Source organism: Caretta caretta, chromosome 5 (genome assembly GCF_965140235.1).
Source record: "Caretta caretta isolate rCarCar2 chromosome 5, rCarCar1.hap1, whole genome shotgun sequence".
NCBI classification, from domain to species: Eukaryota; Metazoa; Chordata; order Testudines; family Cheloniidae; genus Caretta; species Caretta caretta.
The window spans coordinates 109095666-109111738 of NC_134210.1; the positions used below are offsets into that span (position 1 = coordinate 109095666).

Below are 16073 nucleotides of genomic sequence, written 5' to 3' on the forward strand. Positions count from 1 at the left end.
GGGACTCATTCCTCTAGGTCACACTGCAGTCACTCACAGAGAAGGTGCAGCGAGGTAAATCTAGCCATGTATCAATCAGAGGCCAGGCTAACCTCCTTGTTCCAATAACAACGATAACTTAGGTGCACCATTTCTTATTGGAACCCTCCGTGCAGTCCTGCCTGAAATACTCCTTGATGTACAGGCACCCCCTTTGTTGATTTTAGCTCCCTGAAGCCAACCCTGTAAGCCGTGTCTTCAGTCGCCCCTCCCTCCGTCAGAGCAACGGCAGACAATCGTTCCGCGCCTTTTTTCTGTGCGGACGCCATACCACGGCAAGCATGGAGCCCGCTCAGCTCACTTTGGCAATTAGGAGCACATTAACCACCACACGCATTATTCAGCAGTATATGCAGCACCAGAACATGGCAACGCGATACCGGGCGAGGAGGCGACATCAGCGCGGTCCCGTGAGTGATCAGGACATGGACACAGATTTCTCTGAAAGCATGGGCCCTGACAATGCATGCATCATGGTGCTAATGGGGCAGGTTCATGCTGTGGAACGCCGATTCTGGGCTCGGGAAACAAGCACAGACTGGTGGGACCGCATAGTGTTGCAGGTCTGGGACGATTCCCAGTGGCTACGAAACTTTCGCATGCGTAAGGGCACTTTCATGGAACTTTGTGACTTGCTTTCCCCTGCCCTGAAGCGCATGAATACCAAGATGAGAGCAGCCCTCACAGTTGAGAAGCGAGTGGCGATAGCCCTGTGGAAGCTTGCAACGCCAGACAGCTACCGGTCAGTTGGGAATCAATTTGGAGTGGGCAAATCTACTGTGGGGGCTGCTGTGATGCAAGTAGCCCACGCAATCAAAGATCTGCTGATATCAAGGGTAGTGACCCTGGGAAATGTGCAGGTCATAGTGGATGGCTTTGCTGCAATGGGATTCCCTAACTGTGGTGGGGCTATAGATGGAACCCATATCCCTATCTTGGCACCGGAGCACCAAGCCGCCGAGTACATAAACCGCAAGGGGTACTTTTCGATAGTGCTGCAAGCTCTGGTGGATCACAAGGGATGTTTCACCAACATCAACGTGGGATGGCCGGGAAAGGTGCATGATGCTCGCATCTTCAGGAACTCTGGTCTGTTTCAAAAGCTGCAGGAAGGGACTTTATTCCCAGACCAGAAAATAACTGTTGGGGATGTTGAAATGCCTATATGTATCCTTGGGGACCCAGCCTACCCCTTAATGCCATGGCTCATGAAGCCGTACACAGGCAGCCTGGACAGTGGTCAGGAACTGTTCAACTGCAGGCTGAGCAAGTGCAGAATGGTGGTAGAATGTGCATTTGGACGTTTAAAGGCGCGCTGGCGCAGTTTATTGACTCGCTTAGACCTCAGCGAAACCAATATTCCCACTGTTATTACTGCTTGCTGTGTGCTCCACAATATCTGTGAGAGTAAGGGGGAGACGTTTATGGCGGGGTGGGAGGTTGAGGCAAATCGCCTGGCTGCTGGTTACGCGCAGCCAGACACCAGGGCGGTTAGAAGAGCACAGGAGGGCGCGGTACGCATCAGAGAAGCTTTGAAAAACAGTTTCATGACTGGCCAGGCTACGGTGTGAAAGTTCTGTTTGTTTCTCCTTGATGAACCCCCCCACCCCTTGGTTCACTCTACTTCCCTGTAAGCTAACCACCCTCCCCTCCTCCCTTTAATCATTGCTTGCAGAGCCAATAAAGTCATTGCTGCTTCACAGTCATGCATTCGTTATTCATTCATCACACAAATAGGGGGATGACTACCAAGGTATCCCAGGAGGGGTGGTGGAGGAGGGAAGGAAAATGCCACACAGCACTTTAAGCACAGCACTTTAAAAGTTTACAACTTTAAAATTTATTGAATGACAGCCTTCTTTTTTTTGGGCAATCCTCTGTGGTGGAGTGGCTGGTTGGCCGGAGGCCCCCCCACCGCATTCTTGGGCGTCTGGGTGTGGAGGCTATGGAACTTGGGGAGGAGGGCGGTTGGTTACAGAGGGGCTGCAGTGGCAGTCTGTGCTCCAGCTGCCTTTGCTGCAGCTCAACCATACACTGGAGCATACTGGTTTGGTCCTGCAGCAGCCTCAGCATTGAATCCTGCCTCCTCTCATCACGCTGCCGCCACCTTTGAGCTTCAGCCCTGTCTTCAGCCCGCCACTTACTCTCTTCAGCCCGCCACTTACTCTCTTCAGCCCTCCACCTCTCCTCCCGGTCATTTTGTGCTTTCCTGCACTCTGACATTATTTGCCTCCACGCATTCGTCTGTGCTCTGTCAGTGTGGGAGGACAGCATGAGCTCGGAGAACATTTCATCGCGAGTGCGTTTTTTTTTCTTTCTAAGCTTCACTAGCCTCTGGGAAGGAGAAGATCCTGTGATCATTGAAACACATGCAGCTGGTGGAGAAAAAAAAAGGGACAGCGGTATTTAAAAAGACACATTTTATAAAACAGTCGCTACACTCTTTCAGGGTAAACCTTGCTGTTAACATTACATACATAGCACATGTGCTTTCGTTACAAGGTCGCATTTTGCCTCCTCCCACCGCGTGAACGGATTTTGGTTGAATGCCAGCAAACATACACTGCAATGCTTTGTTCTACAGTGATTCCCCAGTACGTGTTGCTGGCCTGGAGTGGTAAAGTGTCCTACCATGAAGGACGAAATAAGGCTGCCCTCCCCAGAAACCTTTTGCAAAGGCAGAACCGCAAATGCCAGGGCAAAGTAATCCTTTCACATGCTTGCTTTTAAACCATGTATAGCATTTTAAAAGGTACACTCACCAGAGGTCCCTTCTCCGCCTGCTGAGTCCAGGAGGCAGCCTTGGGTGGGTTCGGGGGGTACTGGCTCCAGGTCTAGGGTGAGAAACAGTTCCTGGCTGTCGGGAAAACCGGTTTCTCCGCTTGCTTGCTGTGAGCTATCTACAACCTCCTCCTCATCATCTTCTTCGTCCCCAAAACCTACTTCTGTATTGCCTCCATCTCCATTGAAGGAGTCAAACAACACGGCTGGGGTAGTGGTGGCTGAACCCCCTAAAATGGCATGCAGCTCATCATAGAAGCGGCATGTTTGGGGCTCTGACCCAGAGCGGCTGTTCGCCTCTCTGGTTTTCTGGTAGGCTTGCCTCAGCTCCTTCAGTTTCACGCGGCACTGCTTCGGGTCCCTGTTATGGCCTCTGTCCTTCATGCCCTGGGAGATTTTCAGAAAGGTTTTGGCATTTCGAAAACTGGAACGGAGTTCTGATAGCACGGATTCCTCTCCCCAAACAGCGATCAGATCCCGTACCTCCCGTTCAGTCCATGCTGGAGCTCTTTTGCGATTCTGGGACTCCATCATGGTCACCTCTGCTGATGAGCTCTGCATGGTCACCTGCAGCTTGCCACGCTGGCCAAACAGGAAATGAGATTCAAAAGTTCGCGGTTCTTTTCCTGTCTACCTGGCCAGTGCATCTGAGTTGAGAGCGCTGTCCAGAGCGGTCAGAATGGAGCACTCTGGGATAGCTCCCGGAGGCCAATACCATCGAATTGTGTCCACAGTACCCCAAATTCGAGCTGGCAACGTCGATTTAAGCGCTAATCCACTTGTCAGGGGTGGAGTAAGGAAATCGATTTTAAGAGCCCTTTAAGTCGAAATAAAGGGCTTCATTGTGTGGACGGGTGCAGGTTTAAATCGATTTAACGCTGCTAAATTCGACCTAAAGTCCTAGTGTAGACCAGGGCTTATACTCATGGCATGGAGCAAAGCCCATGAAACACACATGGACAATAAGCTGGTAGAGGAGTGAGTAGCACCGGGTTGGGGAAACTTTGTCCCTTGGAAAAATGTAAACAAAACTGAAAAAAAATGTTTCTGCTGAAAAAATTAAAACTTGAAAGCCAAAAACTTTTGGCTTTAAACTGAAAAGTTTTCAGTTTGTGGTTACTTTAAAAAACAAAACAAAACAAAAAAAATGTTGAATTTGAAAAGTTGCCTGATTCCCTCTGTCTTTATGAAACACAAATACCGTATTCAAAAACTTGCACACTTCTAATGCAGTATAATTTAAAATGGATGCCAAACACCCGATAGAAACTTCTGGGAATGTCAGACCCTGATTTTAATTTTGCATCTCACATGCATCTTTTTAATTAGTTGTACTGTGAAATCAAATATGAACACACTAGTACTTCAAAAAAGTTTGAGATTTGGATCCAATTCCAGTTCTTAACTTTTGGACTCTGAAGTGGATATTATATCATATTATACTCTCAATATATACCTTTAATGTATATATTTTTAAAAAATTGCCTTAGTTTGAGAGTTACTTTTGACCATATGGCGCACTACAGTCTTTCATGGTGAAATCCAAGCAACAGCTTCAGATTTGTATAAATCCATACTGCATACTAAAGATGATCTTTCAATTTCTTTTCTTTTGCACTCTTAAGTTTTTGACTGTACACAGTGGTTGGATCTAAGCCCATTAGATTAAGAGGGATCAGCAGAACAGGAATCAGCACTTACTTAGCAAACTCAGAAGTGAGCAAATGTTTTCCCATTCAGGCAGCCAGTACTACACTAATTAAATAGGCTTATGTCAAGACAGGCAGGGATAATGCAGAGACTTAACTGTGCCATATTTGAAATTCAGTGAAAAAAACTATTTATGTTATTGAGCCAGGATGCCATCTGATGGAGAGGGAGGGGGAGAAGTGAAGCTGTGTGTTGCTGCTGAGCCAGATGTCCAGAGCATATGATAATAACTCTATCCTGTACCATCTGCTCTAACACTTGCTGACACCAGCAGCCATTTCTTGCCACTGGCTGTTGACCTAAATGTTTGCACTTGTATTATCATGTCTGCCAACATATTTGGGTTCACATCAACTTTCTGAACATTTTGTTTCACCTCCATGTGATGTGAGACATGTTTATAACATCAAAAGTTGTTTTTATAAACGGCAGCATCTGCATACTTAAAGGGGTTTAGAAAAATCTGGGCTATCATAAGTCAGGACAGCAATGAAGCTTTCCACTCCTCTCACCTCCATACACTATTGTTTCCCTAGAACATAAAAAAGAAACATTTGAGGCTCTTCTAGGTGCAGTGGTCCTTCTGGTGCCATATGCTAGCCATCTGTCTTTATCACGCTTAATTCTGGGTCTTGCAGTATTTGAAGTGATGAATTAGACCTTAGTTTATGGTAATTTCCACATATGTTCAACCTTTTACACAGGACTTAATTTCCGCTATTGTAGAATGCATGAAAAAATAGCTAAGATTACCTGACTCTCCTAGTGGTTTGCATTGCTCACTGTTAAGCTGTTGAACAGAAGATGAATATATCAGTCTGATCCAGTATAACTGTCATAGACATAGTGAGGGTTTTTTCCTTTTCTTATTTCTTCCTCTCGCACAATAGAGAATTGTCAGTATATTTGGGGCATGTGTGTTTTAGTTGTCATATGTAACTTCAAGATAGAGAATGCAGTTTGAGGGGGTATAGTACAGAATTATTTTTCTGTGGATTACAACTGGTTCATTTTGTGAGTAGCACAAATATTGGTAAATATTTGGCAAAGAGAACAGCAGATTGTAGTAAAATAACCCAAATAAATAAAGTGTAATTTAAGAGGGAGAAGAGACCTCGAGAAACTAACATGATGGCAGCACAACTTGACTGTGTGTGTTTCTTTTCTGTCAAATCAGAAGTGGATCACTTAATGAACAAAGTTTTACATTTGTTTGTGTTTCTGTAGCATATTAAGACAACTATAAATCATTAATAGTCTCATCTACTGTATCAAAACCATGAGTAATTATGCTATTAAAATATTCATGCTTAAAACTATTTTGCAGACACCCTCAAAAATGTTTTGGGAACCGTTTGTGGGATGATTTGAGCACTTAAGAACATTTCATTGAGCAAGTTGCTTTGCCTGCTTAGTGTAAAAGTAGTCAGTCTGACCTGCCATGCACACTTCCTCATTAAAAATAACAGGTGCTTGATTCTGTGCCATTTTCAGGTGCTCTGTTTTCTTACTCTGCCTTTAAGTGGATTTCTGCTTACAGTTTAAAAAAGAAATCTCTCAATAAACTGAAGCCAAAGCATTTGCTGTCTCTCTCTCCTGTTTAAAGGCCGCTCATCGGAAAGTTTCATTATGTTGCTACAATGTGTTACAAAAGCCCTAAAAAAACATTTTGTTGTGAGCTTTGAATGAATAGTTTCTCTTGAACTGCAGCAGACTGAAAGGAGATCATCGCAAGGCTGTGGTCTCCCTCTAAACCAAGGTCAAGGGCTCAGACAGCAATAGTGAAGCCTTAATGACTGCTCATTTTAAAAGAGCTATGACTTAAAACTAATTGTGATATATGCTGGGTAACATCAACTAACATTTTGGGTACTTTGGAGGCTTGAAAGAAGAGGTATTAAAAGGCAAGAAATGGAAGCTGCTAACTCCCTTTTTTTCTCCCAATATTTTCTTAAGCTATTTTTTCACCATAATCATTCTTTCTACATGAAAAGAAGGTAATAAAAAAATGCAAAGATTATGTGCTTCTCCGATTTGCCAAAATATTTTAAATATGAGTAATTATAAATGTTTAAAAGTACAGTTGATAATGGATAATTTACAATGCCCAAGAATTTAGCAGCTCCAACTCCCACCTATCTTTCACTAAAAATGTAATTTGTATGAACTACAGCCCTCAAAAATGAGATAAGATCCATTGTAAATCTAAAAAACTCAAGGCGATAGGGAAATAAAAAATATTGTTAGCCATGCAACATAACCTAGATCAGGTCAGAAGCAAAGAAGAAAGAAATGCAAAATTTGTTTTCTAAATCACCACCAATTTAACTTCTAGTGGTGAAGGTTGGTTTTCACATTCTGTTTGCAGCTCTGGCAGAGAATCCCTGTATGACCTTGGGAAGATCACATAGGGGAGCATTTTCAAACTTCAGGGTGAGAGGTTAGGCACCTAAATTTTGTATATTCGCACCTAAATAAATGGGCTGATATTTTTAAAAATGAACTGTGCTCCTGAAAATCTAGGCCTCTGATTTTGGTGCATCAGTATGAATTTAGGTGCACTAATCAACACTAAGACCTTGATTCAGCAAGGTCTCATTAAAGCCAATGAGACTACTGATGTGCTCAAGTGGCCTGGAGTTCCAGGAGCTCCTCTGAAAATCATTCAGGTTGCTCATGTAACTAGTATCCTAACTTAAGGGACTAACTTTCAAACTTTCATGCTTAAACATTTCCATGCCACCTTTTTCATAAGTAATAAAAGGGGTCATAATATTTCTCTACCTCCCATGAGCATCGTGAGGCTAAATTAGTTAAAGATAGTGAAGTGGTTTCAGATCCTCAGATGTAATGTACTATACAAATGCAAGGTAATATTAATAGCAGCACTCAGCGTTCTGTTGGGAAAAAGACTCAGCTGACTATATTACATAGTGAGATATTAGTAATAGAATCATAGTGAAAGGTATGTAAGACCCCCTACACTATAATCTTTACAGGATGTGGTGGTTGTGTTTGTACAGCACCTAGCGCAATGGGAAACCTCTCCTGTCAGGAGCCTCTGGACACTATTGTAGTATAAATATTAAACAATAGCTCACAGAGTCCATTCACCTACAAGTACAGAATTTAGTGCCCTGCTTGTGGTTATCATTTTGTAAATGAAGAATGCTGGTTTCATGGTTTATTGGCCAAATTCATCCCTGTTCTAAACAAATGTAACTCCAGTGACTTCAACAGAATTGTGCTCACGTACACTGGGTCTGAACTTGAGTCTATTAATTTCTGTAGAGTTCAATTTGTGATATACGTCGTCTGCCAAGGACTGGCCTATGTGTTGCTGTTGGTGGGTTTGATACGCTGTCTGTGGTTGCTCTTTTAGCTGGTCAGACCACATATTTTCAAATAGCATGATGCCATCTATATATTGCTTAGGTGTAGATGATTTCTTCCGTTACCCAGAAGAAAGGACAAATTAATGAATTCACTAAACTACACTAAATTGCTACCACGTGAGAATTTTTGTAGTGGGAAAATTAATATCAGGAAAAACAGAGTATGCTTTATTGTTTTTGCTAGGAAATGGAGAAGACTCATAAAGCTCAGAGAAAGGTAACTTTTTCGATGTTGATTTATTGTTAAAATATTTTTTAAAAGACTTGGTAAACTTGAAATATATTGAGATTAAATTCCAAGGAAAGCAGGGCTAACTCAGTAGAAAAAATAAAGAGGGAGATATCCATAGATGGTGCCAGAAAATTGTTCAATATGAATAACAGAGGAACTGGAACAATTAGGGTAAAAAAGTTGAGACTCACGTATTTTACACACCTCATGAAAGGAAAACTACAGTAACTAATGCTAATATTTTAGCTGAGGTAACTACAGTGGTTGCATTTAAAATATTACTTCTGTTTTGAAAGATTCTACTGGTTTGAGATTCTCTGTATATAAAATGGAAACTATCATTGGAACTGGGACTATTTCTCAAAATGGAAGAACATTGCATCTGTGGCCAGTTTACCTACCCTCTGCCCACTAATCCTTCTCCCCAGAACTACTTCTCACACTCCAACCCTTTGAGCTGCTTTTAAGCAGCCACCATGTTTTGCTAATCTTTCCCTTCCCCCTCCACAAAATGTGGGATGTCTCTCCAAAATTATAAGGGACAGGACTGGTACTATTCAGCTGTAGACCAGTGATGGGTTTCCTTCCCATATATCTCCACAAAGTTTCCCAGCATTCATCTGTTTTACTTGGGATGCACTCTGGGCAGAGGATTTGGCTTTAGGGCAACATCGTGTCACGCTTCCTTGTCCATCTTCTGTTTTATATACTTGCCATCCATGCTGTAGGGCACACACAATAAAGCCAAGTGTTGTGAAATTTAAAATTAAAGAAATTATTTGTAATTAAAGTACACTTATAGCTACCATTAATAATGCCGTAACTCTGCTCTTGGCAAAGAGTCACATCGCTTCATCAACTAAGATAAAGGAGTGGTAGAATATTGAAAAAGGTCAAAAAATATTTCTAAGGATTTAATAATACCATGTATAGAAGGGAATGTGTAGTGTGCTGTATTCAGAAAACCATAGGCTGAGCATTGATTGTCAGTGGCCTTTTCTAGCAGCTATAGACATTATGAGCTTGATTTTAAAACTGATCTAATCCGAATCAATCCCTAACTCACTGTAGCTCACTCTCCAGGAGAAATAATAGTTTTCTACTATAAACTCTTTAAAAATATATTTTCTCATTGAAAAAAAAACTTTCTTTGCAGAACAATCTTATACGTGAGTGGCTTAAACTGAAAAAGGAAGGGAGTCACCTGATTGTTTTCATAATTTTGTGTCACTCCCTCCAACTCATTTATCTGTTTTGATGTTGGTTGATGTTTACAGTTAGCTAGGAGAGCATTTGAAGAACCTTCCCTGGGCATGACATCAAATTAAGTGGCAGGGCATAAGGGCCAGCCTGTAGCCCCAGTTGCATGCTGTGGAGGAGGATAAGACAACAACTGTTTGCCAGAAAACTGGTACCTACTCATCTGAACTTTTCCCAGCCCCTGCTATGCACTGCTGTTAACTCATAAGAGCAGCTGTAGAAGCTTTTCTAAAGTAGTTTTAGATATGAATCCAACCTGTTCGGTTTGTCTCTGTGAAATGCATCTGTTACAGCGCTGTAATAAATGGAGCTGTCAAACATGATGGGATTATGTTTCCTTTAGTCACATTAATTGAATGTTCTTGCATTTTATTTGTTTACCACTAAAGTTACATTGGCTAAAACCACATGACTGCATCCAAACTAATGTGATTATGTCTGAACTAAAGTAGATATAAGTGGCAAAAAGGCCATAGATAACGGAGTGCTATCTGATGAAATAAACCCGATTGAGGAAAGACAGTATTGTGTGGGCCACCTTTTGTGTTTGCCTTTGGAAAAGTACAACCTTGGTATGAGCCACTTGGGAGTAAGTGGTGGTTTGTAAGGAACGTGTGCAAGTCACCAAGAATGCAAAGAATTGCTACTAAGTAGGCTCTTCTGCACAAGAGCTGAAGCTGTGGATGTAATTATGGCAACAACGGGCTTCCTGTTAACTAGTTTTGAAATACATAAATCTTCTAATTTATCAAGAAGAAACCATTACATCAGTAACTTTATTGATGCTAGTGTTGTTTGGCACTGTATTTAACTAGCCTTCGGGGAAATTCCTGTTTCCTAAATTTGCTCAGTTTCAACAAGCTTGCATTACATATTGGGGGTCATTTGCTACTGTCACAATAGCAGGCCAGTGTCCAGGCAGATGTCTTGCAGTAATTTATTGATGGGAGCAGAGGAGGCTGCTTAGGCCGGGGGGCTGGGAAATCCTGAATCTCTGATTTCAAAACATCACATAAAAATAATGATGCGTGGAAAATATGATTAAAGTTGTGATTGGCAGTATTGCCTTGCAGAGTCCCAGATTCGTTAACTTAATAATGCTTGTGATACTGCCGTGAGAATAATTCAAAAGTCATTCTAAGATGGGGGAGGGAGAGGAGGCATGCATAAGAGTTAAACAGGCTCTGAAATACAGGGATATAAGATCCAGAGAAGCTTTTGAAATGTCTGCTGTACTAACAGAACAAGGATTTATTGAAAGAGGGGGGGTTTTGAGCAACTATATCAAGGTAATATAATTTAGTATATTTTGAAGGATTTGCAATTTAAAAATACGGTATGTATGGAAAAATCAAGTCCAATAAGTAGCCTTGCCAAAATAAGATAAAGCACTCAATTCCTCAGAGTATGAATTCCTTTCCAGGCTGTTGTGGATTAACAATGGTGATGCGGTATTCCTGTACAGAAATTTATGAATTTGGAGAACAAGGATAAAATGCCTATTGCCTGGCATGACAAATTTTATTCATTTTCTTTTTTATGTCTTAGTTGAATGAAACTCCATATTTAAAATAGACATTTACAGTAGTATATATCATTTCGGAATTAACCATCACAGAAATTGACATGTTAACTCATATGGAGCAAACACATTTACACTGTATAAAAAAATGTACATTTTCACTAAATATATTAATATTTTAAATATATATAGACATATTTATATACAAATATATACATTTATAGACATACTAAACTCCATGTGACAAACATAATTTATATATTTAGAAAATATTAATGTACTAATAGTTTATACATTTTCTTTTATTTGATTTTTGTAGACCAATATTTTCAGGTGCATAGGATTTTTATGTCTATTATATTTTATGAACTATGGCCCTGGTGCCCACATGAATAGTTCACTTGAAATCAGTGGGACCACTCACACACGAGCGAAATATTACACACATGCATATGTTTCCGGAATCAAGGACCTATATGGCTATACATATACAAATCTTCAATCTGCAGTATGCAATGGTTGGGATTGTCAGAAGCATTCACCTCAGCTTAACTCTGCTCCCACTGAAGTTGATGGGAATTTCACCATCAGCTTCAATGGGACCAGAGTAAGGCCAATGCTGAGTGCTTCTGAAAACCCCACTTTACATTTATGTACCAAACAATATATATTTTAGTATGGCAAAATGTAATATGGCATCGAGGAACAAAGAATGTAGGCCACGCTTACACAATGGGGGACTCTATCCTGGGAAACAGCGACTCTGAAAAAGATTTGGGGAGTCATGGTGGATAATCAGCTGAACATGAGCTCCTAGTGCAATGCTGTGGTCAAAAGGGCTAATGCCGTCCTTGGATGCATAAGAAACAGAGGAGTCTCATGTAGGAGTAGACAGGTTATTTTACTTCTGTACTTGGTACTCGTATATCTGCTGCTGGAATACTATCTCCAGTTCTGGTGTCCACGGTTCAAGAAGGATGTTGATAAACTGGAGAGGGTTCAGAGAAGAGCCATGAGAAAGGTTTAGAAAACCATGAGTCATAGACTCAAGGAGCTCAGTCTATTTAGCTTAACAAATTAAAAATTAAGGGGCAACTTGATTATAGTCTGCAAGTTCTTCCCTGGAGAACAAATATTTAATAATGGCTTCTTCAGTCTAACAGTGAAAGGTGTAACATGATCCAATGGCAGGAGTGGAAGCTAGATAAATGCAGAGTGGAAACGAGATGTAAATTTTTAACAGTAAGAGTAACCATTTGAACAATTTACCAAGAGTTGTGGTGAATTCTCCATGAGCAATTTTTAAATCAGCCTTGGTTCGAAACTCTGCAAAAGACATTTGGGGTCAGATAAAACTTCATTAGACAGAAGGTTAGCTCTTTAACTTTACACATTTTCTCTAGATTAAATTTATGATTTTGGTTTATATTTAGCCCTTCTGCTTCCATTATCCCTACTCACTTGAATCTTTGAATCTCTGTTCTTTGTTAATAAACTTACTGTTTTAACTTTAAACATATTTAAATGCTGTGATATTGAACAAGAAGCTGATCCTAAATTAAAGCATCCATGCTGTTGTTCCTTTTGGGGACAGCTGACCTGGTAATTCTGTGAGTGTTCATGGATAAAGGGCTGAATACTACAGGGGCTTGTGTACTGAGGTACACTTGTTAACCTGCAAGGCAAAGAAAGAGATGGCATAGCCTAGAGAAGAGAGTTTGGGTGGCTGGGAAGGACTGGCAGTGCCAGGGGAATGCTCCTTCTTCTCACTGGAGGCAGGGAGGTAACAAGTTGACACTCAGTCCTAGGCATCCTGAGAACCATTAAACCCTCACAAAACTTTCACAGATAACATGAAATGAGGTGATTTTTATAAGTAGAATATTTTTACATTATATGAAGACTATTTTAAAATATAGCTTAAGAATGTATGTTTCTTTGACAGGGAAAAACTGGCTTTTTGCAAGGGAAGTACTATGCATTACATCCGGGTGGGCAAACTTTTTGGCTCAAGGGCCACATCTGGAACACCAGACCAGGGCAAGCCCCAGACCCCGCTCCCCCCGTGGGAGCTTGAGGGCCGGATTAAAACATCTGATGGGCTAGACTCAGCCCATCATCTGTAGTTTGCCCACCACTGCATTACCTTAGTACAGGAATTGGGAGAAACTGAGGATTTCTCTGCTTTGCACAAACCAATTATTTCAATCTTTCACAGACACTGAGGCCAAAAATCAGGATAGAGAAATTTTTACCTAACTTTACCTCCAGACACCTTTTTTATACTGGTCTGGAGACAGGGTCTCTATGATAGCTCTAACTCCAAGTACACAAATTTTAGGGAAGCAGAGAATCACCTCACTGGTGTATTTAGATTGTGATTTGTAGCACTTTAAAACTATTGTCATCTCCCACCTGAGGATTGATTTGCACATCGACATTCCCGAAATTGCCAGCCTACCCTCGTGCAACCTGAACCCTTGCTGTCATATTTGATAATTCCAGGAACTGTTACTGTCAGATACTCTTGCCCCTCCACCTGACCTACCGCGAATATCATTACCTATCAGTATAGGCCAACTTCATGGTATCATCTGGGAAATACTGTACCACTGTTAGAGGAAGTTAGGAAAGACTGTTCTGATAACGTCAGGTGCTCATGAATTTAGAGGTGCTGGATACATAGACTAAAGTCTTGTTGGCCTCTCTGACCCTCATATTCAGTGCATTTCTTTCATGTGACAATTGTGGTTTTATTATTTCTAAGTGAAGAAGAATCCTGCAGTTCTGCACAGAACCTTGGCAACCCTGATTCTGGTTCTGATCAATCCTGGCAAGGAATATATTTTTGTTTTTAACAACCCCTCTTATGGTAAGGCAACAAATAAACACCTGTGCTACATCATTATTCCCTGGATTGCTCAAATTCCCACATTCAAACAATAATTGTAACTTTTAATTGGGTTTTAAGAAAATAAAGAAACTAAACATTGATATTCCCACTGAAATGTACCACTACAGCAGTCCATTGTGCTCGAGTCACAGACATTTCAATAGTTTGTGCCAACCAATACAGTTAAATTGTTATCAGAATGTAGATAAGATGCCATGCAGGCTTTTTATTTACTTTATTGAAATCCATCACTAGTGAGCTGCTGGATTAATAAACTTCACCTGACCTGATTTTAAAAATAATCTGCAATGCCAGCAATGTAATTATTTTACTTTCAGTTAATTATTAGACATTGGTGTGTGTGTGTGTGTGTTACGGTGGTGCCTAGAGACCCCAACCATGGTTGGGGCACCATTGTGCTAGGCACTGTACATACATGTAGTAAGAGACCATTCCTACCTCCAAGAGTTTACAGTCTAAATAGATGAGAGACAAAAAGTGAGAGGGGAAACTGAAGGATAAAGAGGAAGAATGACTTCAAGCTCCAAAGTCACGCAGCAGTTCAGTAGCGGAGCCAGGAATTAGAACCTGAACTCCTGATCCGTCGGCACTGCCCTATCCAATGAGCGATACTGCCTCTTTTTCAGTGATAAGTTTCATGATCAGAGGAAACTTCGCTCAATTTTTGTTCCCCCTACTGCTTTACTCAGCAAAGCTGGTTAGTTCCGTTCTCTTGCGGCCACCAGAACTTACAACTCTATTTAAAACTTGCTTGGCTGCTTGTAAGTCACAGAACAGTACTGTCTTTGGCATATGTATGTGTTTCTGTGCATGTCTGGTGGCAGTAACTGAGATTACATAATTAATTTAGGATTTTCAGCCCAGCTAAGCTATCTTTTTAACTGTGAAATACTTATACTGAAACTTGCAACCTGAACTCGGATATGCTTTGAGAGTCAGCGTACTGCAAGCCTTCCTCACAATTTATGCACAGTTGAGGACTCAGTCAATACTCTGAGTTACAGTACCAATAAGAGAGGCTCTGGATAAAGAGAGTGCAGGAGAATGTAAGTTTTGTACATATAATATGTGTCCTACATTCAGTGTGTTTACAGGTACAAGGTTGAATTTATGTCCTGTTTCTTTGAGACCTGAAGGAAATGAAAACACTCAACACTGTTCCTTTAAATGGTAGCGGCTCTTCCAATAACATTTCACCAGTATTCCAATGAGTCCTGTGGTGGACTAATTTAAAAATGAAGTAAGATTAGTTTCTATTAAATGTCTATAAGGGCTTAACTCCCACTGAAGTAAATGGAAAGGATCTCATCGACTTCAGGTGGAGTTGGATTGGGCCCTATATTATTGTATCGCCCAGGACAATTACAAAGTGCAAAGGTACTGATTGTAAGTACATTATAGTGGAATACGGACATGGAATAATATCTCTCAAATGTTAGTATCCACTACTGCTTTATTAAAAATATCAAATCCAGATTTCATGCTTGAAATCTGCTATCATTTACTTTTTACCTCTCCGTTTGGTCACAGCCTACTATGGTTTAAATTGGTTTCACACCCATTTGTTTAAAAAATACAGTAAAATTGATTTTTGTTGTTGTTTTACTGTGTAGGTTAATCTCCGAGCCACTGACGTCCGGCTCATGCGCCAGCTGCTCATCATCAACGAAAGCATCGAATCAATAAAGTGGGTGATTGAAGAGAAGGGAGCCATCATCAGCAGAGGTAGTAGTTTGAGTGGCAGCCTTTGCAGCTTGCTGGAAAGTCAGGAGACCTCCCTTCAAGGCAGCTATAACAGTTTACAAGATTGTAGTGATGGACTGGATGGAATATCAGTGGGGAGTTACCTGGACACTTTGGTGGATGATGTCCCAGGTCACCACACCCCTTCAGATATGGAACAGTTCACTGATACTTCTGTTCTAGAGGCCTCACAGACTCTGCACAAGCATCCCAAAATTGAGTCTGATGAATACTACTGTTTTGGTTAATAAAAAGAAGTTCCAGAGGGACATGTGTGCACTTGTATTTATCTTCCTTCTTTGCTGCTATTTTATTTTGTGTGCAAAAAAAAAATCCTTTTTAAAAAGAAAAATTACTTTGAATCCGCTTTAGAATTTTGCTGTTGCTTCTAACTTTTCTCATTCTGGGTAGTTTGTTAGCTTTTTTTTCCTTTTCTTTATCTTAATTTATTGCTCTGGGTTTGGGTTTTGTTTTATA

At 40.9% G+C, this 16073-nt stretch overlaps 1 protein-coding gene and 1 long non-coding RNA gene across 2 annotated transcripts in view; one reads left to right on the plus strand and one right to left on the minus strand.

Annotated features, from left to right (window-relative positions):
- The window catches only part of LURAP1L (leucine rich adaptor protein 1 like), a 30104-nt gene extending 14239 nt beyond the window's left edge, over positions 1–15865 (plus strand). The window contains exon 2 of the mRNA XM_048851241.2: positions 15467–15865. Coding sequence (XP_048707198.1) covers positions 15467–15844 — 378 coding nt within the window. The 3' untranslated portion in view covers positions 15845–15865. The remainder of the gene's footprint in view (positions 1–15466) is intronic.
- LOC125637112 (uncharacterized) lies at positions 1856–2947 on the minus strand. Its single transcript, XR_012668313.1, has 2 exons — positions 2802–2947; positions 1856–2414 (listed from the first exon to the last, which is right to left on the minus strand). It is a non-coding gene; the product is annotated as an uncharacterized LOC125637112 (long non-coding RNA).
- Positions 15866–16073: the final 208 nt, after the last annotated feature.